We start from the raw sequence: 26,857 nt of genomic DNA on the forward strand, positions 1-26,857 counted from the left end.
ATTGAACAGTGGCAGATAGACCAACTTTGGCACGACGAGTGAGGTGTTATTCAGCTTTTCGCGAAGTACAAGGCTTAGTTGCCACTGGCATGCACCATGCACTTGGCTATCCTTTCTGAGTCGCCAGTGGGGGTTGGGTGGGGGCAAGACAAACAGTTGAATGCATGGAGATGGCAAAGCGGACATGGTAATATTTCAATAGCTCTATGTCTGTAGACTGAGGTAGACTTTGGGATCAACTACTGGCGAGTTCGAGAGTTTGATAAAGGGTCGGCAGCCCACCACCAAGGTACAAGTAAGTACACAAGAAGCTCCAAAAGATAAGCTCATTCCGGTCCTGCAATGGCAGCCGGTCCTCGACGCCTCGCCATGGCTTTCATCTTGCTTTCATCTCCTGCCAGTGGCTCCAAAGTGGCTCAGTCCCGAATACAGGGGTGCTAGAGGTCTTCCAGTTTGGAAATTTCCATCATGTTACCTGCCTAGCGCATCACTATCCAAACATCACGATATCATGTATATTCCTTGGTGCCCATGCGTCGGTGAGATCTGGGAGCGCTTTTTGCAGAAGTTTGAGATGAGGAAAGGCGGGGTTTTTCAATAATTTCTCACGGCAAGGTTTTACTACCTTCACCTTCATATTCAGCAATGACACCACTGCCGCTTCTTCCCAACGAAATATGGTTCTACATTGCCGACTTCCTTAAAGCTGACAATCACCTTCTTCGCAGAATTATCGGGATGAACCGTCCATTCTTTGAATTTGCGATGGACAAACTCTACCACAAGTTCAGCCTGAGCATCACTGGCAGGGCCCGCAGCGACCCAACACTGTTAGAAAAAAGTATTGAACAACTCCTGTAAGTAAGCTTGATCTGAGCACTGGCAGCCATGCATTATCGATCGTCGCAGGGACCCGTTAATTAATTGTTGGGTGACGGCGTTGACAATTTGCCCACCTCGGCTGTATGAGGCACTACTCTATCGGGGGATTCTTTTCGTCCCTCACCTATTAGCTCAGATGGGATTCTGTGGGTGGATCATGGAATGTTTCATCCCAAGTTTCCCCTCGCCCGAGGAACAGACAAAACGGCTCTTTAATGCACTTTCATGCCTCAAACGCCTCGAAATGCTCTCCATTGAGGATGAATTCACTCGTTTTGACACTCACAATGGAAGACTGGATTCATTCCATTCCTCCCTCTTCTCATTCTTATGGAGGACCTTTGGAAACACTCTGTTGACTTTGGAAGTCAAAATTTGGGACTTCAGAACAGCTGAAACATTGCTACAATCTGCCGGCATCTTTTCCAGGCTCACACGTTTGGTAATTTCTATCTATGGCTATGATTTTATCACCCCAATAGCTCCTTTTTTCCCTCTGTGCCCGATGGTTGAAATCTTGCGCATTAATGCTGTTTTTATTGGAAATGTACTCCAGCTCCCGGATACAGACTATGGTTTCAACTGGAAATGTTTGAGTTACTTACTCCAAAATAATCCAAAGATTCAAGAACTCTATATTCGCCAACATGGCTGGCGTGATCCTCCAATGCCAAACCTTCTCAATGACTCTGTTTCATCAGAAAAAGATGTTGTCAGGAAGCTCCCTGTTCTTCCCATTCTCTGTACTTTGTCACTCGACTTTGGCTTTGCTGGAATCAAGGGTGATGTGATCAAGTACTTTGGGGCTCTGACTTCAAACACCTTGACCATGCTGTCCATGGGTGAATTCCTCTCATATCAGGATGTCAAGCTGATCCTGAAAGTTTTCAACCAATGTGATATCTTGGTTGATCTCAGGCTGGGGATTGGCTGCATTACTTCACAACTTATTGATTTGTTTGTGGAACGTTGCCTGTCCCTTGAGAAGCTAGGACTCCAGCTTGATGGACACTACCTTGGAAAGAACCAGGTAAGCTGTTCACTTTGATCCTCATCCCAACTAAACAATAATTTGCAGATCACATTATTTGAACATGAGATGTCTGAACGCAAAAATTACTTGCATATTGGCCATGTTTACAAGCATTGGCAGTTGCACGAACTCACATTTTACCCTGAATTGGGAGGCTTTGCCTATCATCACAAGGCCTGGAGTATTATGCGTGCTATCGCAGATGCCGTTCCATCTATTAGAACCGTGGCTGGCAGGGATCGATCCACTGCATTAGTAGAAACCCCAATGCCACATTGTAGATATTAATTATCCCACCTACTGCTACTGTGACCAACTCACCTCAGGCCTGACGCTTTTGACCATCAGGGGACCTCAGAGGCTGATTCTTTTGATGGTAGGAATTGGCCTCATGGGTAGGTATCACCACTGCTGCTTCCCTATTAATCCAAATAGGGAAGGCAATCTGAGACTGATCTTGCGTGCAAGGCACACTGTTTCTCGCCTTGGTAGGGGCATCAGGCTGTCAGGCACGAAGCTCCCAGTGTCACAGGTTATAGGCGTGAGGTTCCAAGAGGCCAGAGTGTCAGGCGTGAGGTTATAAGCATACAAGGGCGTCAGGTGCGAGGTTACAAGCCTGCAGGGCATCTCAGGTGTGAGGCTTGATGTGCCTAACATATCACATACTTAGTTCCCATGTTTTCGGTTCAAGAAATATATTACGGAGAGATTAACAAGACATACATTACAGAGAGATTAAGTAAATAATGAGAGGGGTACAAGAAAAGGGCAAGACTAAAATTATAAATGAGAGGGATGGATACAAGAAATGAGCAAGAATATAACAATGTGGTATGAGGGCAGGGGCACGGAAGGTCTAACAATGATGGTCCAACAGGTTGCAAGAGAAGACATGTCACAAAAACGCTAGTGCACTAAGTTGAGCGCGAGGGGCCAGGCTCTCCTTCAGCTGGCTTTGCTGGGACAGATGCAGAATTGGCGGCAGTGCCTGGATAGAATGGCGGAAAGGGCATCATAGGGTGTGTAGGGAAGGGGAAGGGAGGCACTGAATCCCCTGCCATCATAGGGTGTGCAGGGAAGGGGAAGGCAGGTGCTGGATCCCCTGCACTCCCTGCAGGACGGTCTTGGTTCCACAATGGGTAATTCCAACCAGGTGCTGGAGGAAAGCCAAAGGGTGGATAGTAGGGGCCGTAGGGCCACTGGTAACCCTGAGCAGATGTGTTGGCTGCTGGCTGGGCTGCTGAGGAGGCTGCTGGTTCCTCAACAGCCATGCGTTCACAACTGCTTGAATCTTGCATTGCCTGGACTCCCATGGCTCCCTCAGGACTTGGTGACTTGAGGGCACCGCAAAACCTCTTTGCTGTGATGATGTTGGTGACTTTTTCCGCATCCCCTGCACACTTTGAAGCGTTGGACGAAGATGATGGAGCGGTGCTGGGGTGACGAGGGGGACCAAAGGCGGAAGGTTTTTTGTGAGTGGCCATCGTCGTAGTGGAATCGGTGATGATTGGAGGAGCAGTCGCCTCTGTATGTTGAGGAGTTTGAGCCTTTGCGTGTCTGGGTTGTGCAGGGCCTTGAAGGAGTCCCTCGTTGGTGGAAACGGCGGGTTTGACAAGGAAAGAATCGCCCATGATGAGGAAAGGGTCACCTGGGTCAAAGATGGGCACCATTGGTTTCTTGACAGGGCGTGGTGTGGGTTTGGCAACTGCAGTGATGGCGCTTGCCATAGCAACACCCCCTGCATTGGTCGCTGTATTAGCTTTTGCTGCAGCCGCAACAGCCTGCATAGCTGCAATGAACGACGAGATTGGCTTGAAAACAACCTTGGGTTTGTCGGTGGGTGGGCCCAAGTTCGCTTCTGTTGCAATAGGGGTTGGTGCAAACTTGCGCGAAGACTTGTTGGGTGGGATGACTGGTGGGGCATCAATATCGATAGGAGCCATTTTGTCCTTGCCTTTTCCCTTGGTTGCCGTTGCCGTTGCCTTCAACTTCCCTTTTTTCTCCAGGTGTTCATGGTCATAATCCTCGTCACTGATTTCCTCACTGTCCGTGATCATCTCCTTCGACTTCTTCGGTACGCGTTTCTTTGAAGGTTGTAGAAGCGAAGTGTCAGGGGGATTTTCTTTTTTAACTTTGGAGTGTGTACGGCGTGGAGCAGCTGATGTCTCTGCTGGGGGACTTGATGTGATTTCGATGATCTCACGTTCCACGTGCAGGCCGGAGATGGCCTTGTAGTCTCTATCACCAGGTGTGAGGAAGTCTTTGTGGCCGTTATAGAAGGCACGGCAGATGACGTTGAGGGAGCCAGGTCCTGGGGGGGCTTCCACAAACAGAGGAATCTTGGAGGCGAGTAGGGCTGTTGTTACATGAGCCAAAATAATGTACACCAATTGAAAACTGTACGCACACTCAGACTTGGCAGTAACCACATGAATCTTCGTGGCATCACTCCCAAAAGACTCTGTGAACAACCGAATTCCACGATGACCCAGGTCTTTGATCCCCTGGCTCGTAAGGCGCTTGCGCTTCACCACGGTGGCCCCAGGTGCAACATCTCTTTTGGGTGGTGGTGCAGACGGAAAAGGAACGCCTCTTGGCCAGTTCTCAATCCTAATGCCAGCGCATGTGAGACTTCCGCCCAGTTTGGCCCAAGGGATTTCCTCGAGGCTTATACCGAGAGAGAATGGCTCTGTAATGTTGACGTTAGATAGGCAGGTCGGTTCACTTAGAATGCAAGTCAACATACCTAGCACCTTTCGAATCCCGGCTTTGATGACAGTTTTTGCTGCCGGGATTGAATTCTCATCCACTTTGTCCTTGTCACCCTTACGGACATTTGTCGATGAAGAGCTTGAGTCTGATGGAGAGTGCCGGTCCTTCTCCAGCCGCTCTTGTAGGTCAACTGAAACGCAATTGCTGTCGCAGAGTAGATATTAGCAAGATGTACTGTACTACAAAGTGGTAACTTACCAGACGTGGTTCCTGAATAATCCAGTCATCGTGCTCTCATCGAAGCAAAGGCGATCTTCTAAGAACTGGAGTGGGGGATGGTTAGTGGGGTTATTGAGTACAACACACACAAACACCAACCTTATCAGCGCCTGGCGAAATGTACAAGTCCGTGAGCCCCATGTCCTTGTGAATGGAATTGCCAACGACAACCAGCAAAGACTCGAACCCATCTTTTGCTGAAGCGTTCTTGGCGAGGCTTTTGTACTTCCTCATCAAGGTGTTGAATTTGCGTGTGCAGTTGTTGATGGTCAACTGGGCCCTGGACACTGTCAGCATCTCATCATGGGCATCGAGGATCTCTCTTGAAACCCTCCCAACATGTCTTACCTAAAGGAAGACCATGAGTGGGAGCTATAGTGTAAATGCAGGAACACTTACAGTTCGCCATTGTGTCATTAATCCATCACCATTCCAAAGGCCGATTATCTAGAAAGTAACATTGATACTTGTTCCAAACGGAGTGTGAGCACTCCCGGGCATGGCTACGTTTCCACAATGCAATGACATTGTCCGAAGTGTGTCCAGTCTCATGCGAGAGCTTATCAATCAAATCGTCCAGTTTCTGAAACCCGGCGCATAGTGTCTCCCAAGTAGCTGTCGAGATCCGGCCTGATGGCTGATGGGCACCTTGCTCACTTGAGGCGGAGTCGTCTCCTGCAGGTGACATGTCGCCCGCATCAGATGCTGGAAAGATATCAGGGTCTTCATCTTCGGCAGGGGCGTTGTAGTCAGGTTCATCGTCTAAAAAATCTGTTGACAGATTGGCTGGAAGGGGGCAAGTGGTAGCTGGACCACAAGGAGGAAGGCTGGTCGGAAAAGAGGGAGCTGGTGGGAACGTAAACTCAGGATAAGGGTTAAGTGGAGGGAAGGGGTTAACGTTTGCGACGGGAGCCATTTCCGTGTCACCAACATTGACGTCTTTCCCATCTGGGTGATAGGTTTCTTCAACACTTGAAGGTGTTGTGTCATCCTCTGGCGTTAACGCGGCGTCAACGCACATGGACGCGATATCGTCACTGGCACCAGCACCCAGCCAATGATCTACCTCAGCGGTGGTATGATCAACGACACTATCTGAAGTGCTCGCATCGAAAATGTCCATGGGGGCTTCTGTTGATGGTGCAAATACTGGCTGGGAGGCAGAGGCAGCGTAGGAGAAGGAGGGCACGATGAGGAAGGTGTTGGTGTACAGTTCTCATGATTTGAGAGAACCCTCTGGCTGATTTTACTTTTGGGTGTTGGGTGCAACTTGCGGCGTAAATGGTAGCAGCTGTCTGTCATTTCTATATCATCAAGTCAGTCGTAAATCATAGAAACTTGTAAGTCACCACATACCAGTGATAATGACAGATGGCGTGGTCACTGGTCAAGATACGATGGGCGCTGAGGACAAGAATGATGTTGGGAAAGAACGACATTGGCTAAGAAATGAGACAAGTGTTGGGGGGAAGGAGAAATGGTTGGTGGGTCGGTAATTTGAGGCCAGTGGGAAAATTCAACAATGGCGCATGGATGGCCATCATCACAACGAAGAAGTGGGGGGGCTGTCATCATTACCACTGAAAAAAGGCCAAAATTGGCAATAATTGCCAGGTCCTTGACGGCGTTGTGAAGTGAGGATTCGCCATATTGAAGTGCTTGAAGTGCAGGAAGCACCTCAAGAGTGAATAAATGATGCCACAAAGGTAATTAGTCCAAAAGTTGCCACTCACCGAAGATGTTTTGCATCAATGAGAAGTGTTTCGAAAACACGCCTCTGTGTGATGTGCCAGCGCGCTGTGTATGGTCCGCGGTGATGCACCAGCGAACAACGTGTACATGTTAAGAACAGGATCTGCACTGTCATCAGCGCTCCTCGGAAGTCTGACAGGTGTCACTGGAAGCTGAATTTGCAGACCGAAAGGGACATCGAAGGCACACCGTTGGGGGGGAAGTTGTGATAGAGGGGGGGCAAGTCGTGTTGGAGGGGGGGAAGTCGTGATGGAGAAGGACAGCATTGTTGATTAAGTTTCCAATTGAATGATCAATGGTGCTGAGCATTGTTTGGCATTCATACACATTCAACAACAAAGTGGGTATCAAATTGTTTGGAGGGCTAAATTAAGGAGTACAAATCATGTAATATACGAGATACATCTTCGATTGAGTCCAAGAAGTGCGAGGCCAAGAAGGGGGAAAGCGTGCATGTGGGTAAAGAACATGGTTTTGGAGTGGGAAGGAGGGTGCATGCAATGAATGAATGTCCAAGTCTACAAAAACTCGACACCCCCAGATGCTTTGGCCTGAGCAAGCGCATCAAAAGTGGCCTTGCAAGTGGTGTAATGTTTTACACAACCATTAGGCACGCCCCGAACGAAGGCATTGGCGTCGTCCTAAAAGAACGGGTAAGCAAAAGAAGATAACAATGAAAGTTGAACTTACAATAGACCAGTATATACCTACACTGCCTTTTCCCTTGAATACAACATAGTACGCGTCCTTCGATGTCTCCACAACGTTGCGAGCTTCGCAGAAACCACAAGACACAATGAGGATGTCATCACTCATGCTGGTCCCACCACTTAGAAGTTGCCCGTTAACGGCAGGAGGGGTAGTTGTGCCTGCAGGACGAGGGGCTCGATGGAGCGCAGGTAAATCAGTAGCTAATCAAGATGTGAGTGATTCATCCCTTTGAACGGCAACATCACTGACCGTTGAGTACATCGATCTCAGGTGAGTCTGGCACTGATCAAAACGCGAGTGTCCCATCTGTTCGTACCACTACACCACTTATCGTTGATGACATCTCGGGCCCCAGAGGGGGTATTGGCATGAGTGGGAGTGTCGCCTACAAAATATGGATTAGCGCTGAACTTTCGGATTGACACGACTTACCACTGGAGGCAGCACTCGTTGAAGCCAGGGCGTGAGACAGAGGTGCCTACACATAATTGTGAGCTGCTACCAAATGTAGAGTGACGAAGGAACTTACGATGAAGCATGGAAAGACCAAGTGGGTGGTTGGCTGGGAACGCGGAACAGCAGATGATGGGGGTAAGAGTTTAAGGGTCGAATTCAGGGTTGGTTGGTTTATATACACACCAACTGTATAGCTGTTCGGCAATCTCCATCAGCCACCTTCAACCCAGGAATAGCAACAGCATCTTACGCGAACGAAGGATTCATGCAGGCCAGAGCATTGTAGATAGCTATGATATCCGACATTTGTTCTACAAGACATTGCCGACATTATAGTGATCGGACAGAAACAAAATAGGATTCAACAGAACATACCTCTGTGATTTAGATCGAAGAGATTGGGTATGTCTGATATAGATTGAGGAACGAACAAGCACATGGAGTTGCAACCCTAAACAAGCCCTAAGCTAAGGTTACGGCAATTTGGCTGTGCAAATAACCGATGCTCAATGCAAAACATAAGATCGTCAAAGTGCAATTCATAGGGGATGGATCGCCTGGTTAACCTCATGGATTCAATCAGTAAGTTTACTAGAATGTTTTCACTCACAGATGCAGCGGTTGGAACACATAGAAAGAGAATGAGTAAAAGTCAGACCACTTATGGGGTTTGCTCTGAGTTTTGCACTTAACACTTACCTTACACGCTCCCTCAATGGGTCAACCACAGTTACATTACACAGCGGATGCCAAACGAAAAGCCAACAGAGCAAAAAGCGCACATTGCTACCTATGGTAAGAGTCCTTTATCTGGCCATTGACTTATAACATTGAAATCTTCAAGTCACAGATCTGATATTCTACTAGCACGACGACAGAAAAGACGACAATCACAAGACTCAGGGTATGTGGACATTCAAAACTATCTGACTACGTTTCAATATTTCCTACCACTAGCCATGCCATCGCCGGCCCAAAGAATACGGCCCTAGTGCCTGAAGTAACAGCACCAACGTACGTCGTATCTGCTTCTGTCATTTGAGCATCTAATGTTTCCTCCAGCGACCCTTCCAAACCCGAGTACTGGGCTTACCAGGCCGATGGCCGCCACACCCAGCTTTGAATCCATCTTCATGCCTGTTCCAAGTCATATGTCGAGGCAGCAGCACAAGACTACTTACGCACTAATAAAACCGAATCGCTCTCCGACCGAATCAAGGATTTGGAAAAGTTTTGGACTTACTTTCAGACATGCAAGGCACACCTTCTTCAGCTGGATGGAGTGAGTGAGAGGTGGAGGAAAGTGCAGGGAATGACACTCGAGGTTGGGGAGATCATTTGCTGGATGGAGCAGTTGTTGTGCAACACAATGATGGAAATCCTTATTTTCCAGGCGGCATACCTAGCGAAAGGTTTTGCATACCAAAGAGAATAGGCAACGGCATAAGAATGGAGTGAGTATCTGATATATTCAATAGTGTACACTCGCAATACGCAGATCTTGTATCTAATGTCATGTTATGTCAGGGAAGAAGGAAAATGTGATGAAGTAGACTCTGTCTGAATGCCGGGAGGTCCCTCTCTTTAAGACCCGTGATATGGAAGCCTTGTAGAACTGCTGCAATGCAGGCAAGAACCCACAACCCACAGCTATGGCCGTTGTTCTGGACAGCATGCAATAAAAGGGGCTGCGCGGACCAGCCTTCTTCGGTAATAATGTGAAGCGGATGGCCGTTATGATTCGAAGCGAGGACAAGCCGAGTAATTAGAAGCATTATTTCCTGAAATCTTGTCAGTATATAGATCAGCAGTCATGAATAAGAATGACTTACACTGATTTCATGTTTCCACGGGGCAAGTTCAGTGAAGCTGTCAAATAGAAATATTTTGCCCGATGACACCAGAATAACAGCTAATACCCAATGACCAGCGGGGCATGGTCGATGGATGGGGAGTAGCCAGATGTCCTTATGCCAGAATTCCAGATGAGAGGTACGGTGCCAGATATCAGAGAGTGGGCAATTGTAGTGCACCATGTGGAGGTTGAAAGTCGAAAAGATGGCACAGCGTCGGCTATCCATTTCGTGATATTCACTGGGGCGGGACCAGGTATGTTGAAAGAGTGTGGCAGTGCTATTGATACACACATCATTGAGGAGTGCCCGAGGAGTTTCAAAGCGTAGGATGTCTTCCTCATCGAAAACAAAGCGGTCCTTCTTGGCATTGGGTACTCAGCGCTGGTGGCGGTGAGTGGGTAGCGGCGCAAATGTTTGGAAATGGAGCACGTCCAGAATTGTTGTGTCCTCCATCAAGTTGTTCTAAGAACACAATATTATAGAGTTTCAATGACGAAGAATTATGTTTTCACTTACAGGCAAGTCCCAGACCAGCTTTATAGGATCTTCCGGCAGATGTTGGGGTGGTAATTGCTCCAGATGGTCGTTAAACGATTCATTGTCATCATCTAACTCGGCATCAATGAGGTCGGCAAAAAGGACTTCCCCTGTGTCCCTAGCCATGTCGTTATGCTCAATGAAATCGAATGCATGGTAGGCAGGGTCGGCATCAGTAAGTTCAGCGACCCTCTCTGTAAGGGGCGTTAGCCATGTCACAGGTCCACGGACATTGGTGGCTGGAGAGGTAGGAGTAAAGGTTGGCATGCGATGTTTCAGGTCAGTCGCAGCTTGGACGTGACTTTCGAAGTGAACACCTGATGCAAGGACATTGGTCCATCGGCATTTGAGTGAGAGAAGATGAGCATGCCAGGTCTCGAGAAGGACCAAAATGGGTTGGTCTGATAGAAACTCAGTCGGCGTGTTGAATGTCAAATGGACTGACTCACTGGATGGGGAGAGAACAGCAGCCTCCAGAGCCAAGAGCTCCTGGCCAAACCAGCGACACAAATTATCTGCTTCCTGACCTAATCTACGACGTTCCTCCAAGCAATGATCTACCTTCAACATTGCTCGTATCCCAACTCGAACCTCAACTTCATCGAGCCATCGAGGAATCTCCTGTGGACTGTGCATAATCCAGATGTCTTCCAAGAGTGAGGAGCTATTCTGCAAGGCATCGAGCTTGACAGGGAGGGCTTCAGGGAGTGGGAGTCCCCACTCAGGGCAGTAGATGGCTGCTAGCTGTTCACAATACAAATTGAACTTTCAAATCACTTTGAGAAGGGCCAGCTTCCTTTTGGCAATCGCGTCTCGAGTGCTTTGGTGAATCTTGGTCCCTGTTATATGAAGTAAGTGAGTGTAAGCAAGACAAATACAGGCAAGCGAACCTATGGCTTGGTTATGACCACCAGCCGCTTGATCCAATCTATCCCACTCAAAGAAACTACCAACCGCCCGCTTTCAGATGTTGATTTTGAGGTCGCAGGCCAGCACTAAAAGCCTAACAAAGTCAAGGTCAATGTTTTGGAGTTCTGGGAATGATTCTTCGATGTTCAACGATTGGTATAGTACTTGTACCTTATCCTTGAGCCGTTCTTGGGTTCTTGCCAAACTTTCTAATGTTGACTTCGAGAATCGGTCAGCAAGGCAGGTGATCACATCATCTGTCGTGTCGATGGTCGACTGAAGCTTGAGAACGCTGTCAAGTTCCTTTTTGAGACGTGCAGGGGCATCTAAACATTGGGATTCAGTGAGGAAGGGAAGTCAAAGCTTGAGATTGAAGCTTACGAGCCTGAAGGAGTGGTGCCTACCACTTTTATGATATAACCTGGGCAGTTGCCTGCACAGTCATTTAAATCTGGCCAACTAAAATTATTAGTGTTTAAAGGTTCAGTCCATAGGACCGAACTGAACCGGACCATGGTCCGGTCTTTTTTTCGGTTGCAGTTGCCCCAATTTGGGGTTGGTCTGGTTGCTGGTTGCCTCATTTTGAAAATCTTTTAAAACTGTTCAAAGACCGGTTTTAATCGGTTGCAACCGGTTAAACGGTCACGTGCGTTACATAGCCTTGTAACCACGTTTATTGCCTTTTATTGGGTTTTTGTTTCATCAAAAACGGTTAAGAATTGAGAAAGATATAACCAAATCCATATTTTACCCGAGTCTCTATGAGATGTAATTCGGTTTCAGTCATAGCTATGTCAAATCTTCATTAAATCTCTTGAAAATTGGTAGAATGACGGGTATTTATATGCTTTACCATTTTATATAACCCGTTTATTTTTCAGAGTAATAATGGTTGAGATACAAATGGTTTATATTGGTATAATAAATTACACGCAAAAAAACCGGTCTGGATCGGTCTGAACCGGTATCATGGACCGCAAAAGACCGGTCCTAGGTGGTTCGGTTCGGTTCCCTCAATATCTGGGTCGGTCTTGAACCGGTTGCGGTCCACGGTTGCGCGTTTTCGGGGCAAAAAACCGGACTGAACTGAACCTTTAAACACTAAAAATTATGATATGAGAAACTGGGACTACAGATATGAAATGGATATCATTGTACTGCCAGGCAATTTCATTACTGTTTCATTACCTCCCTAGCCTAATATCATTGGTATTTCATTACTCTACTAGCTGATTTCATTATCATTTCATTGCTTCCCTAGTGCAATATCATTGGTATTTCATTACTCTACCAGGCCAATTTTATTACTATTTCATTTCTTATTGTTACCTCCCCAGCCTAATTCATTGGTATTCATTGCTCTGCCAGGCCGATTTCATTACTTATCATTGCTCCCCCAGCCCAATATCATTGGCATTTCATTACTGCACCTGGCTGATTTCATTTCTTATCATTACTTCCCTAGGCGAATATTATTGGTATTTCATTACCATACCAGGCCGATTTCATTAATACCTGTCAGGTCTGTCCAATGTGTTATGGTGAGGGTGGTCACATAACCAATTGTTAAAAATAGCCCAAAATGAAAGTTGTAGCCCTGTGCTGTAGCTTCCCAAATCTGTTTGAATTATGCTCTAAAGTGCTCCTATTGTGAAGATATCAGGCAAGAGATTCTTCTCACCACCGGCTTTTTTTGCATTTTTCTCCATGAAAACAACACCAAACAACATGATTTCAACAGTTAGAAAGCTAATAGAGAAGGCTATGATAGTTGTATCATGGGAAAATTGACTCAAAAAGGAAGGTATATACCCTAAATTGGAAATTGACTCTGACAGACTACAAAAGTGACTTATAGACTACAAAATTTACTAATGACTAGAAATGATAACAAAAGACTACAAAAGTCGGACATAGACTATAAAATTTACTAATGGACTACAAAAGACTACAAAAGTTGGACATAGACTACAACTTTTACTGATGTCTGCCTTTTTCACCACAAAAGTTTGTAGTGTGTGCTTTTTGAGACTACAAACTTTTGTAGAGTCCACTTTATAGACTACAAGAGTTTGTAGTGTGCGCTTTTTTATTGGAAAAGTTTGTAGTGTCTGCTTTTTCATTTGAAAATGTGTGTAGTGTCCGCTTTTTTAGACTACAAAAGTTTGTAGTGTGCTTTTTCATTAGAAAAGTTTGTAGTTGACATGTAGGTTATGGTGTCCTTGGCCCTGTCTAGGTTATGGGGATGAGGTTGAAGGATTGACATGATCTTACATATTGCCAGTGCTGCAGCATTAGTTTTTGACATCATGCACAAGTTGTCTTTCACATTAGGAAAGGCTATTCTAAGCCTTTCATATTGATACCTACTGTCCTATCTCAAAACATAATTATAAGTTCATGTGGGGATATGACTGAAGGATTGCCATGACTTTACATATTGTGATTGCCACATTATCAATTTTTTACATCATGCCCAAGTTGGCTTTCACACTGTCTGCTTTCATGTTGATATCTACTGTTCTGTCTCAATACATTGTCAACTTACAACATGACCTGACTTGAGGACACCTCCAAGGATGAATCAGCCCATCATCATATAGCACTCAAAGAGCTGATATCAAAGTTGACTATGTTGACCTTCCTTTTTTGGTCAATTTTCCCATGATACAATAACTGTAGCCCTTTCTTTTAGCTTTCTAAATATACTGAAATCATATTGTTTGGTTTTGTTTTCAGGGAGAAAAATGCAAAAAACAAAAAAAAATGCGACGCTTTTGGGATTCCTTTACCTCATATATCCATAATGGGAGCACTTCAGAACATAATTCGAACAGATTTGGGAAGCTACAGTGTAGGGCTACAACTTTCGTTTTTGACCATTTTTGGTAATTGGTCATGTGACCAATATCATGACATCCCCCAATGGACCCTGACAAATACAAACCTTGCAAATTTGAGTACTATTATCCCATGAATTTTCCCTATTTTATTGCTATTTTTCTTTTAGAAAAGCACACATTTCCATATTTAGAAGTGTGCTTTTGGACCCTGGAAACAGTGAGCAAACTGTGGGAAACAGTGAGGGGGCAATGATAAACGCAGTAGGGTAGGTATGAAATTGCTTAGGCAAGAATATGAAATTGCCCCAGGCAAGGAATGAAATGGATGTGAAATAGCCCAGGCAGGGATATGAAATTGCCTAGGCAAAGATATGAAATCACACAAGGCAAGGAATGAAATGGATATGAAATTGCCCAGGCAAAGATATGAAATCACACAAGGCAAGGAATGAAATGGATATGAAATTGCCCAGGCAAAGATATGAAATCACACAAGGCAAGGAATGAAATGGATATGAAATTGCCCAGGTAGAGATATAAAATTGCCCAAGCAAAGATATGAAATTGCACAAGGCAAGGAATGAAATGGATATGAAATAGCCCAAGGCAAGAATATGAAATAACCCAGGGCAAGCAATGAAATGGATATGAAATATCCCAGGCAAGAAATGAAATATCCCTGACAATGAAATGCCTCTGGCAGGAAATGAGACATATTTCATTTAGCTTGCCTAAGTATCTCATATCATAACACACCTGGCAGGAAATAGATAACTGTGCAGGCATTTGCTTAAGGTTTATCATATAAGGTGGTAGGGACTAGTGAAATGATAATGAAATTGGCCTGGTAGACTAATGAAATACCGATGATATTGGGCTGGGAAAGCAATGAAATAAGCCCTGGGAGAAATGAGATACCAATGATATTGGGTTAGGGAAGTAATGATAAGGAATGAAATAGTAATGAAATCGACCTGGTACAGCAATGAAATACCAATGATATTGCCCTAGGGAAGTAATGAAATAGAAATGAATTATAGAACAAAATTGCCTGGCACTCCAATGATATCCATTTCATTTCTGTAGTCCAGGTTTCTCATATCATAATTTTAGTTGGCCAGATTTAAATGACTGTGCAGGCAACTGCCTAGGCTTTATCATAAAAGTGGTAGGTACTAGTGCCCGAAGAGAAAGTTGTGCTGCTTGCTGAAGCACCCACTGATCTCACAATTCGTCCATTGGCACGCCACAGTCAGTCAACTTCTGCTTAGTTTCAAGGAGCTCAGCTTCAGTCGTTTTCAGCCAATGCCAGATCCAATCACCAAGGTCGTCATGTAGCTCTTCACCGATTGAGGAAGTCTGTCTGTCAAGCAGCCATATCCTTCGGCGTCACTGTATAGATTGTTAATAGGGTTAAGAGGTAACCTAAGACTGTGGATGACAAACTGCAGATACCCTCGTAACACCAATCATCTTCCGCAATCGAGACCAGAAGCGCTCGACGCCTTCGCCATCGGAAAGTCCAGGGCCTTCACGGATGCGTGGATTCTATACAAGCTGGCAGGACCACTGATGTACATAAGCATGCATAGCGCTGGTACCAAAATCTAACCGATCCGTGATATCGGGTGGGAGAATGTCATACTGACGAAAATGAGAATCAGAAGTGTGTGAAGAGGGGCTTTTACTCACCAAATTGAGGCTGCGATCAAGAATGCAACCCACATCATAGAGAACGGTGACTGTGGTGGTTGAAGGGAGGAGGGAAAAAAGATGCTCGATGAGGGAAACAGCGTACTTCTGTTGCTCGCCAGGGGTATCAATGTTGGCGAGAAAAAGTGGAACGTCATGATGACAGACAAGAGCCATTATGCCCCCATCATCGTAGTGATCCATGTTGGTTTTCACGGTTGATCTGCTTCCAGAATCGTGTCCCTCTTCACAGTCATTCACTGCCTCATCAGGAACCTTCGCCGGCTTGTGAGCTTTGGGTGGTTTGCCCCGCACTGTAGTGATATGTTTTCCAACACCGTCAACGTACTCCTTGCTCAGGAAGTACTCAGGACTATAAAACTCAGGGCAGTCGCCTGCATCTTTCCTATGCCATTGGCTAAAATTCCCATCGGTGGCAACTATAATATCTGTGCTGCTGATGATCTCTATCAGCACAAATTTGATACAAATTGCAGTCCACATATGTGCGTCCAGATCGTCCAAACTTATCCAAGGCGAAGCAAGCGGGGCATTGTCGTTGAAGAATCCTGTGACATTCCTTGAGTGGTGGAGGGGAAAGCGGCGACTCATTTGCAACACTGGGAGAGGGGGATATGGGTGCCTCAAGATTGGATTGACCTGGGGTCGACAGGGGGACATCAAAGATGGTTGGACTTGGGTGTGACATGGGTGCCTCAGGATTGATTGCAAGAGTGAGAGGGACTGGCTGCTTGTGGTCACGGACAGTGGCGTCACCTGCCAGGATGGCTCCTTTGAGTTGATGTTCAATAGAGACTTGCAAACTGTTGTACCATTGAACGGCGTGTCCGAACCCTCGACAGAAGGCATCTTGAACAACTTCCCCCTGGTTTAGATCAGTAGGACAATAGCTATAACACAATGGTTGGAGACCTACCTTAGAGTTGCAATGTATAAAGCCTCGGCGTCCATAGAATGTGTTCAGAGCATGGGCAAAAGCATTAATGGCATCACAGGAGCACTCAAAAAGAGCATGATAAAGCTGGATGAGTGGGATGGAAACAGCCATGCGTGGCTGGGATGGTGATGTTGGAAAAAGGCCATGGTTGACGAGGTCCTCACATTCACAGGCGACAATTTTGAAGGTGTCAAAGTCTGCAAGGATGAGGTGTTAGATCAGCCCAGGCTGTAGTTTTAGACCAAATTGACCTGGAATGTTCCACCTTATTCATTTCCATAGTGTGTGCAATTGGCCACTTGGCCAAAATGCCATGGGCTGTGGAACATTGGAATATTTGAAAAAAAGCCTTTCAAAAATAAAAATCATTGCACCTATAATAAAAAATACCCCCAGAATATGTTTTCTGCTTATAATATCATTCTACAGCATCTATTTTTAGCCTGATATGTTTGTGATTTATTACAAATCTAAATATAACTCACATGTGTCTCATGATTAAAAATTCTCAGAAATGGGATATTCTGGGTCACTGATATGTTTTCTGTATGTTTTGTCTACCTAAAGAGCATCCAGATATGTTTTTTCTTGAGATCCAGAATGTTTGTAATTTATTACAAATCTAAATATAGCTCAGATATGTTTGATGATTCAAAAATCTCATCCTGGATCAGCATCGATGACTGGTATGTTTTCCTGTATTCTGTGGATGTTTTCTTTTTGCCTAAACAGCATCCAAATATGTTTTTTCTAGGGATCCAGAATGTTGGACAGATCTAAATATAGCTCAGATATGTTTTATGATTGAAAATTCTTAGAAATGGTACATCCTGGATCAGCATTGTTGACTGGTATATTTTCTTGTATTCTGTGTATGTTTTTCTTGCCAAAAGAGCATCCACATATGTTTTTCCATGTCATAATTCTTCTAAAAAAGCTGCATTTCACCAGAATATTCCAATTGTAATGATTTTCAGTTTTCTCCATCAAAACTTGTGTTACAGCTACTCAAAGCTACCAAGTAATGTAGAAATATATTTCCAATTTTTTCAAAAAATTTCCACCTCAATCGGAGGTGGGGAGATGATGGATGCGCAAGTCATGTTCCGGATGACCTTTTGTTCTTTGATCCTTCTAGGTAACAAACAATCATCAACAAAGGTAGCTTCTGAGAGCGGAATTCATGAAAAGTGTGCTTTTGTGGGTGTCATTCAATATATTCATGGATTTGACCTCATAGTTCTTCAATTTCAATTGGTTTGTATCATATAGTAGTATTTTGTATTTCAATTCAGCAGCTTTTCGGATGGATGGCTCAGGTTTCGGCTGGATGACGCTGCCAAAGGCATTGCCACATAGATACAAATAGTTACCCCCAAGAGCCCAGATCTTCAAAAGGCACGGTCATTCATTCTCTGCACTTGTATTTGATGAAAATATATATTTCAGTACTCTAAAAGAAGAACATAGCCCATTTTTCCATTTTTCGTGTGCATGGCGCCCTCACAAGTGGATGGATGCCACATCGTGAAGTTGGATGACGAGTTTGAAAGCTGTAGACAAACAGATGCAAACTCTCCAAACATATTGAAACCAACAGAAATTGAGCAAGGAGGGGAAGGCAACATTATACTGACAGTGGTAAAATAGGTCAGCATGATTGAATTAGGAACTCTGACTTAACACACTATCATAAGTTGGCTAAAAGTTGTAGAGAAAAGAGTATCTTTGTTTTTAAAGCCCAAAAACATATCATTCCAGCAAGTTGTAAACTAATACATGCCAGCTAGAGTCTACCAAATATCCATAGCATAAGTGAAAGGATATTAGAACAGGCAGTTTTGTGTTTTGAGTATAATAACACACCTGAAAGTCTTGTTTTCATTTTTTCATATTTAGGAGGGTTTTAAAACATGTAATTGTGTTGGGAAAACTTGGTGTACTGTTCTAAATTTCAGGGAATTAGATTCACAGGATCCTAAGTAAAGGTTGGTGTCAGTAAAAGTCTCTGAGTACAGTATCCACTTTGATAATGAAGGTTTTGTTTGTGAAAGCCATTGAATAGGGTGTGTTTCTTCAGACTTTAACTATACTGTGTCCACTTAAACCATCCAATGGCCATAAAACTCCATAGATATCTTCAGAAGAAAAAACTGAATGTATTCCCAAAGTTTTATGGAAATCAGAAGATTGTGGAGATACAGGTGGATGGGATAGATGCAGAGGGTCACAATAAAGCAACTGAAAGTGCCGGAATCTCATTTGCGATATTAGACTTCTTATGACTTTTACTCCCTGCCCGATGAATACATATTGCCACCTATCTTAAATGTTAATATCATTCCTCAGAACCTCTAAATACATTTTTCCATATTTTTCTCTTCCCAATAACAGACGCTGGAGCGACTTGCGCAACTCTCCGCCAGCGCTCGGCGTTTTCCGAGCACTGTTGATGTGTGGTTGAGCATGCCACATCGATGCTGTCAACTGTAACCACCGCAACTCCTTCTCGCACCTCTCCCCTTTTTCCTCTTAGTGGTAGCCCTTCGAAAATGTACATGCTTTGCTCATATCTACATCCCATCATCATTGACCGAGCAGTCCCATAGACGAACAAATCCTCGAGCAGGAACTTGCAGACATGCCCTTCGATGACTCGGATGACGAGGTCGATAACAGAGATGACGACGATGAGCGGCGTCCACGTCCATGTGGGAGCTTCATCTCGTGGAGCACAACGGATCAGCTGGGCCCATTAGACATTAACTGAGTATGTCTAACTTCATTATGGTGAGTTTTTCCTACAGCGTTGCCAACGGCGCCACCAGCAGATGGCTGATGTGGTATGCCAACAGGGCATGCCACGTCGACGACACCAAGACTCCACAACTAGGGACGACAACAACAATTCACCACCATCACCCTCCACCAACGACGGCGACCGCCCACCACTACCACCACAACGGCCACGAGTCGTCGGATCATCGGTGCCAACGGCTCCACCACGAAATGGCTGACATGGCACACCACACGTTGACGTCGACTTTCAGGACAACGGACATGACCCCAACACCTGATGACAATGATGATCCACCATCAACACCCTCCATCAATATCCCCTAGCTGAAACACAAGTTTCATCAGCTTTGGTAACTCTTCAACCTCACCTCAATGGGGACCTCAATGATACACCTCCCTCTCTTCCGTCTTCCACTGACTCTCAACCACTTGGACCAACACAGGTTGCAAGCCAAAAGTCTACCCATGGACGGTGACACACGTGCACCCTTACCACTACCAAGGGCGATGAGTGCCCATCACCAGTGTCACCAACCCAGGTGAGCTAACGTGTCCCCTCCCTTCCCTTCCCGTGATCACCCACAACCCAGCTGTGGTTTGTTGCATCCAACTATTTCAGTCAGATTTGACAGAGGGAAACTATCTGGAGTGGTCTGAACATTATCACAGATATATTCGGTGAAGTTTTAAAGGTTGTTTCTAGGAGGAACAAAGCTGTAGGACATATATATCTCCTCAGAAGTAAAACTATGCATTGTTGACAATTGTGTACCAAAGGCATCAAAAGGCCCAAGGTCATCCAAAATGGATTTGTTGCATCCAGCCTATTTCGGTCAGATTTGACAGAGGAAACTATTTAGGAGTGTCAGAACATCATCAAATATATATATGGTAAAGTTTCAGGTGTTCTTTCTAGGAGAAACAAAGCTGTGGGAACATAAATGTCTCCCCAGAATTAAATAATAAATAGGTACCCATATCAACAATACCTCTTTCTACCCACCCTACAGCAAGCTGTGCATTAACCCACATCCTGACCAAGTGGTCAAATGCACTCCCTATGGAAATGAATAAAGTGCATTATTGCAGGGTATAAGGCATAGGGCTACAGCCAAGGGTGGTTAGATCTCGTGCTGGATGAGAACAGTCAATACGTATGATCAAAGAACAAACATAGAACTTTTCGGGTCTTCGTCACACACATGTGTGGGTGAAGGCAGGATGCGCGAATGTCCCCAGGAGGGGAGTATTTGATTCCTTTTGTCATGGACAAAAATCGGACAAGCGGAGCAATAAGCAGGGGTGTGAGGGCCTTCCACTGTTCATACAGAAGATTGGTGGCAGCATCAGGACCAGTGCGACATATTTTGGCAGAAATAGGGGTCCTTGGTGGCGAGGGGGGCGGTTGAGGGAGGTTGGCGGGTGCCTCCACGTCCATCCAGTCATCAGGCACTGGCGAGGAACCTTGTGCTTCTTCAGTCTCAGCGAGACCATCTCCCTCGCCTCCCCCCTCATCCTCTTCCATAACCGTAAGCTCCTCTGGAGGTAATGCCTGAAGCTGAGCCAATTTCGCTTTGAGGCGACATATCTTATCCTCTTGGCTGAGATACGTGACAAAAGTCGAGCTTTTCTGACTATCCTGCCTCTTGTGGGGACTGCGAAAAGCTTGTCCAAATCCCTTTGTGGCAGGCTGTCGGGCGCGTGCTTTGCTGAGCAACATCGAGATGAAGCGACGATGAGAGTCAGACAAGAAGATAAGGAAAAATCGTTTATTTCTAGCACATGGTACATTTATGAAGTGTAAGCGTAAAGAATGGCGAAGTCCCAAAGGACAGAGCGCGAGCGCTCAATGTGCTCGCTGGTGCGAGGCGCAACAGGCTGGAGTGCATCTGATTCGGATCTTGATCTGATGGGGGATATAAATAGCTGACAGCGCCATCAGCGCTCAGGAAGATCCCCCTCTCAGGCCTGTTACCCCCAGACAAAGAATCGGCCTCTAAGGGCCCAGAAGCATGTAGAGGTGCTAGGCCTAAGGTGGACCAACTACTCTAAGGTACTAGTAGTCATGATAAAACGTGCTAGATAGTCATAATTTGTTGTCCTTGTGTCGTCCATTACCAAAGGTTCTTTTTTAATCCCTCGGTCGAGCTTTATCAGCAAGTCTATGGGTCGGAGATTATTGGGCTATGATGGGCATTGGAGCTGTTGCTGAGGGAATACTTACGACATCAGCCCTTTGGGACTCTCCTTCCCACCGCGACGCATGAACCTATAGAGTAGTAACACAATCGTCAATCGAGTATCCTCCAATTCAACTAATCAATCGCATTAAAAAACCGCCCTTCCAAGTAGTTCTACACAAAAAGAAAGATCTAGTATGAAAATAGAATAGCACAAAGCACATTACGTTGAAGGTGGACTCCTTGGCAGCTCTCCAGCCACATACCGGTTCTCCTTCCCTTGGCTGGGCCTCAATGGAACGGCAAGTCTTGCGAATTGTACGGGCGTAGATAGCCTCGAGCTGATCTGTACATGGGTTTGCGGGTGCTGGTGACCTGGGAGTCTGTGGGTGCTGACGGCTTCCCAGTGGTCGTCGTTGTCGTCCCAGGCTGCACGAGGCAGGAGGTGGTTCGGTGGGTGTTGCCTGCCCAGGCGAACCTTGATGCTGGGTAGTTATGGTTGTTTGGGGTGTAATTGTGATTCTGGGGTGGAGGCTGTGATGTGGGGTATGTTTGATGTTGGGCGAAGCTCGTTGAGTGTGTCAACTTCTATCGTTGTGTTTGGGGCCTCGCCAGACTCGGAAATGACTTGTCCGTCCTTCTCTGCCTGACTGAGAGAGAGACCTCATCAGCTTTGGAAGAAGGCGAAGACGAAAGACCTAACACTTGTGAAGTGGATGAACCCTCAGCTCCTCAAGAAGACGACGGGAAGCAGGCTGACAGTGAGAACGGTTTATTCCTATCTGGGACAGCTGTGATGACGAGTTTACTCAAATAATCTATTAGCTTTTATCGCTTTCGTGTTCCCGTGTTCTAAAGCCAAGGATTGTGCAACACCACAAGGAGGCCGTTAAATCGCGCGAGACGCGGAGGTGGAGTGGTGCATTGCTGCGTGTTGGGATTCGTCGAGGATGCAGAAGAGGACGTCGGAGTGATAGCACGCGTGCTGCGGCGGCAGTTGGCAGAGAGTGTGCCGACCCCGGACGCGCTCGGGGTTTATTTACTACTGTTGAACAACAACTTCCCAAAACCGGTAAACAGTATTATTTATGGCCTCGATCAATCTATAAATACAAGGTCAAGTCTCGGGTTTCGCTACTTCTCGTTTTACCCCAATATACCATGGCGTCTACGCCCCCACCTTCTCTCGATGACGCCCTCACGCTTGTAAAAGTTTTCTATATAATCCCACTCGATCTGGCTGGGTTTCGCTCTCTGTGGGTTCAAAAATGTCGAGTACTATGATACTAAAGCACTGATTCAATTTCTTCACCAGCACCGCTCGATTTCTAGTTTTCGAGAACCTACTCTCTGAAACCCCATCGCAAATTTTCACAGCACGAATGACAGAATCATCAGAACTGGATACAGTACCATCATTCTCATGCCCCCTGCCATCCGACCTACTACAGTCTGGTGCAAAGGTACGCCGTAAAACGCGCATATATTCAAAAATATTTTAATTAATGGTCTTTATCATAGGGTCTCTTCAACCTCACCGACGGCCTTGTCAGTATTCCATCCGACTACGATTGGGTGTTCTTCCAGGGTGAAGACATCAGGCGTGCCTGCAAATTTTCGGTCTTGCTTCAAGTTTCCCCCACTGGTAACGATGCTGAGCTCGTCGTCGACATAAAAATCTACAGTGAGTTTTTTCAATTGATGAATGCCAATCTGATGTACAGATTACTATACAGAAAACTCGGCACCAGTCAGTCGGATTGGGGGCATTCTTCAGATCGCTCGGAGATTCTTGCGCTTGGGGGGAGCTGTTGAGGCGATATGACATCACCATACCCAGCCATTGCAACACGACACATGAACCCATAGAGTAGTAACCAAATTGTCAATCGAGTATCCTCCAATTCAACCAATCGATCGCATAAAAAAAGTTCTACACAAAAAGAAAGATCTACTATATGTAAAAAAAATCAAATAGCACAAAGCACATTCCGAAGCTGCGAGGGTGGCCTCCGTACGCTCCTCGGCGGCTCTCCAGCCACATACCGGTTCTCCTTCCCTCGGGTGGGCCTCAATGGAACGGCGAGTCTTGCGGATTGTACGGGCGTAGACTGCCTCGAGTTAATCTGTATGGATGCTGATGGCCTGGGAGTCTGAGTGGGTGCTGACGGCTTCCCAGTGGACGTCGTCGTCCCAGCGTGCGCAGGTGTTGACGTCTTTCCGATCGTACCCCCTGTCGCAGTCTTTCCAGCCACATGCCCCGTCATAACCTGTTCCTCCTTCTCGACCGGACCGTCCTTCGCAAGGAGCCCCTCCTGCTGCTCAACTTGACCCTCCTTCCTAAGCTGATCATCCTCGACCTGGCCCTCGCTGTCAATTTGACCTCCCTTCCCAACCTGACCCTCATTCTGGCTCTCGCCCATGGCCTCCTTTATTTTCTCTAATAACTCCGGCCCTGTCACAGCCGAATTGACATTGGCGTCTGGGCTAGTAGTTGCGTTTGCGTTTGTGTTTGCGAGGGGGAGGAGGTTTCCGGTAGGACTCGCAGCAACATTTGAGTTCCTGCTCCCATTCGCGTTTGCGTTCCCGTTGACATGTGCCTGAGAGTTCCTATTCGCATCCACGTTCCCATTCCCACCCCGACCCCCATTCGCACTCCCCCTAACACCCACCCCCGCACCCCTCCCCAAATCTAAACTCGTCGTCTGGACAAGCACGATCCCCGTATCCGCACCCAAACTCTTCTCCCTCCCAGTCCCAACAACCCGAACATTGACAACACTCCCAGCATTCGACCTAAACCCCACATCACCCCCATCCCCGCTACTCCCCACAAACATGGCCAGTCTAGGCGGGGTGGGGGGGACGTTGGCGCGTGTTATGAGGCCAAAGGTGGTGCGGTGGGTGTTGCCTGCCCAAGCGAACTTTGACGGTGCTGCTTGGTGGTTGTAATTCTGATTCTGGAGTGGAGTGGAAGTGGGGTCGAGGGAGAGGGAAAGGGAGGTGGGGTCAACGAACAGAGGAAGGGAATATGGTAAAGGTGAAAGCGAAGAAGAAGCAGGGAGGGAGAGAGAAGCCACACGCTCCAAGATGGGCGGAGCGTCTGGGTGTTCGCCTACGATTGACGCTGCTAGTTCTGCGAGTGCTGTGATGTGGGGTATGTCTGATGTTGGGCGAAGCTCTGAGTCTTCTGTCGTTGTTGTGTTTTCGTCAGACTCGGAAACGACTTGTCCGTCTTTTTCTGCCTGAAGCTGAAGCTGAAGAGAGAGTTTTTCTCCAGCCTTGGTAGAAGAAGGAGAAAGAGAAGACGAAGGCGAAGGCGAAAGACCCGACGCGAGGTTGAGGTGTGGTTGCGCTTGTTGTAAAGGGAGGGTCATCGACCTACGATGGGTCGAAGGCGCACGTGCAACTGGAACGGGTAAAGCGCTAGCATCTTTCTCAGTCTCGGAATCAGCTTGCTTCCCGTCGTCGTCTTGACAAGCGGAAGTTTCATAAGCACCTCCTCCCTCCAGATCCTCCTCCGAAATCACAGCAAGCGCCAAAGGAGGAGGAGGACCGATAACCACATCCTCCACAGACACACTGCTATGCATAGACCCAACGACCGAAATAGGCCGGTGCGGTAACGGTTTATTCCTATCCGTCGGGACCGCACTAGTTACGAATTTACTCAAGTAATCAAGCGCCGTGAGTCTTCTCCATTCCTTCGTGTTGGCTTTTCCCATGTTCGTGTTCCCGTGTTCAAAGGAGGCCTTGGAATCGCGCGAGACGCGAGGGAGCAACGAGTCCATCTTTTCCGTGTACGTAGTGTTGAGAGAGAGAGACAGACGCCCAACTTTGGCTAGTGCTTCGAGGATGTCGATGGCTGTTATCCTCCGGACTTCTTTGTGCGTGGGTGTTGTTGGGTGTTCTTTTGAGGGTTGGGGTTGGTAGGGGAGTGTTGGGGTTGAGGAGAGGTCGAGGGAGGGGAGTTTGACGATGGATGTGTCTTCGAGCTGGGAGGGGAGTGTCAGTTAGTTGGTTGGGGGATGGGATGAAAGAGACGTACATCGAGCTCCAGATCAGAGTCTGTGGTCGTGTTTGCTGGGTCTTCCGGCTGTTGCCGCTGGTCCTGGTCCTGATGTTGAGACGAGGTCGAGGCAGTCTTATTGAAATATCCAGCCGTCAGCCTCCATTTAGCTTTCGCATTCGCTTTCGAGTGTGAGTCCGATGCGATGCCCCCTTCCTAAATAACGTTGAAGACATGACAAAACGAAAAGAAGAAAAAGAAAGGACACACCTCGTCCGCCGCCTTCTCCAAGACGCCCATGTTCTGTAACGTACGCACAGCATAGCGCTTAGCGTTCCCGTAGTACTTTACCGTCAGCCGCTCGAATTCGTCCAGCTTATCGTCGATGTCGTCCCACCGCCGTGGGATGGCTGATTTCAGGCGGTGCGTTAGGTGCTGGGCCTACCAACATTGAGTAGAAAAACAAATAAAAAGCAAGCGGAACGTACGTTATGATTACCAACAGCAGCACCAGCAGAGGTAGACGACGTGGACAACTCCCCCTCAGAAGCAGCCACAGCAGCTGCAGATTTAAGATCAGCCTTGTCAAGACGTCGAGCAGCTTTGACGAGTTTGAAGAGGGACCGAAAGATCAAAGCCATAGCCGCGAAAATGATGAGCGCGATAAGAATGTAACCGACTATAGTTTGGTCCGATGCGTGTGGGTACGCGGACGCGCTAGCCGCCAAGGAAGAGTCGACGCCAGGCATACTAGAGAAAAGCGACTGTAATTATAAAAGAGTGTGGGTGGGACTATTCAAGCCGACTCAGGGTAAGAACAAGGAACGATAGAGACACGAAACTGCGTTCGAAGCAGGTTTTTATCATTTTGGAGAGATGCCAGCCACCAGGATTTCATTTCAGACCGTTGGAGGTAAAGATGAGCGCGTTGTTTGTTCATGTTATTATACACTGCTACCACTACCACCATGAATTGGGACGAAGAATACGAACAACGTCCTCCTACACCCAGGCGCACCGAATCCCCCGGCGATATCAACCCATTTCTCCTCGAAAGAACACCCGAAACGCCACTTGAGCAGCTGACAAGACATTGGCTTAACGAACGACACGCTCCCGACATCTTACCCGCGCAGGAAGAGCTGCTCAGCGGGATGCTCGACCATCTCAGGCGCCAGGTGCGTGAAGGACCACACGCGTCTTTATATCTTGTGAGATGAACGACGGATAGTCAGAAGCTGTTCACCTC

At 46.6% G+C, this 26,857-nt stretch overlaps 7 protein-coding genes across 7 annotated transcripts; 2 read left to right on the plus strand and 5 right to left on the minus strand.

Annotated features, from left to right (window-relative positions):
• Positions 1-1,549: 1,549 nt before the first annotated feature.
• LACBIDRAFT_307310 (uncharacterized protein) lies at positions 1,550-2,203 on the plus strand (the record flags this gene model as incomplete). The annotated part of the gene is made up of 2 exons (XM_001885860.1): positions 1,550-1,912; positions 1,961-2,203. The coding sequence occupies 2 exons, from the start codon at positions 1,550-1,552 to the stop codon at positions 2,201-2,203; spliced, it is 606 nt and encodes a 201-aa protein (XP_001885895.1).
• A 626-nt stretch (positions 2,204-2,829) lies between these two features.
• LACBIDRAFT_331573 (uncharacterized protein) lies at positions 2,830-6,924 on the minus strand (the record flags this gene model as incomplete). The annotated part of the gene is made up of 12 exons (XM_001885942.1): positions 2,830-4,271; positions 4,323-4,604; positions 4,662-4,831; positions 4,886-4,950; positions 5,006-5,254; positions 5,306-5,353; positions 5,433-6,121; positions 6,157-6,197; positions 6,263-6,348; positions 6,485-6,564; positions 6,640-6,683; positions 6,848-6,924. 12 exons carry the CDS (start codon positions 6,922-6,924, stop codon positions 2,830-2,832), a joined length of 3,273 nt encoding a protein of 1,090 aa, XP_001885977.1.
• A 252-nt stretch (positions 6,925-7,176) lies between these two features.
• LACBIDRAFT_331574 (uncharacterized protein) lies at positions 7,177-11,708 on the minus strand (the record flags this gene model as incomplete). The annotated part of the gene is given in 24 exon segments (XM_001885943.1): positions 7,177-7,299; positions 7,349-7,569; positions 7,619-7,651; positions 7,697-7,754; positions 7,852-7,864; positions 7,899-7,931; positions 8,009-8,044; positions 8,076-8,136; positions 8,201-8,202; positions 8,525-8,615; positions 8,777-8,813; positions 8,919-8,962; positions 9,007-9,009; positions 9,069-9,098; positions 9,228-9,287; positions 9,474-9,606; positions 9,658-10,038; positions 10,198-10,619; positions 10,668-10,962; positions 10,996-11,057; positions 11,173-11,221; positions 11,299-11,453; positions 11,509-11,512; positions 11,532-11,708. The coding sequence occupies 24 exon segments, from the start codon at positions 11,706-11,708 to the stop codon at positions 7,177-7,179; spliced, it is 2,523 nt and encodes an 840-aa protein (XP_001885978.1).
• Positions 11,709-15,194: 3,486 nt separating this feature from the next.
• LACBIDRAFT_331575 (uncharacterized protein) lies at positions 15,195-17,116 on the minus strand (the record flags this gene model as incomplete). The annotated part of the gene is made up of 8 exons (XM_001885944.1): positions 15,195-15,329; positions 15,426-15,518; positions 15,549-15,614; positions 15,663-16,231; positions 16,323-16,548; positions 16,600-16,817; positions 16,995-17,026; positions 17,106-17,116. The coding sequence occupies 8 exons, from the start codon at positions 17,114-17,116 to the stop codon at positions 15,195-15,197; spliced, it is 1,350 nt and encodes a 449-aa protein (XP_001885979.1).
• Positions 17,117-20,252: 3,136 nt separating this feature from the next.
• On the minus strand, positions 20,253-21,139 carry LACBIDRAFT_331576 (uncharacterized protein; the record flags this gene model as incomplete). Its single annotated transcript, XM_001885945.1, has 3 exons — positions 20,253-20,271; positions 20,423-20,477; positions 20,593-21,139. The coding sequence occupies 3 exons, from the start codon at positions 21,137-21,139 to the stop codon at positions 20,253-20,255; spliced, it is 621 nt and encodes a 206-aa protein (XP_001885980.1).
• Positions 21,140-21,951: 812 nt separating this feature from the next.
• LACBIDRAFT_331577 (uncharacterized protein) lies at positions 21,952-23,191 on the plus strand (the record flags this gene model as incomplete). Its single annotated transcript, XM_001885861.1, has 5 exons — positions 21,952-22,052; positions 22,215-22,392; positions 22,425-22,855; positions 22,915-23,062; positions 23,153-23,191. The coding sequence occupies 5 exons, from the start codon at positions 21,952-21,954 to the stop codon at positions 23,189-23,191; spliced, it is 897 nt and encodes a 298-aa protein (XP_001885896.1).
• Positions 23,192-23,569: 378 nt separating this feature from the next.
• On the minus strand, positions 23,570-26,357 carry LACBIDRAFT_307320 (uncharacterized protein; the record flags this gene model as incomplete). The annotated part of the gene is made up of 4 exons (XM_001885946.1): positions 23,570-25,594; positions 25,648-25,824; positions 25,879-26,049; positions 26,097-26,357. 4 exons carry the CDS (start codon positions 26,355-26,357, stop codon positions 23,570-23,572), a joined length of 2,634 nt encoding a protein of 877 aa, XP_001885981.1.
• Between the last annotated feature and the right edge of the window lie 500 nt (positions 26,358-26,857).

The sequence above is a fragment of the Laccaria bicolor genome, genomic scaffold (assembly GCF_000143565.1).
Source record: "Laccaria bicolor S238N-H82 LACBIscaffold_34 genomic scaffold, whole genome shotgun sequence".
In the NCBI taxonomy this organism is placed as follows: Eukaryota; Fungi; Basidiomycota; class Agaricomycetes; order Agaricales; family Hydnangiaceae; genus Laccaria; species Laccaria bicolor.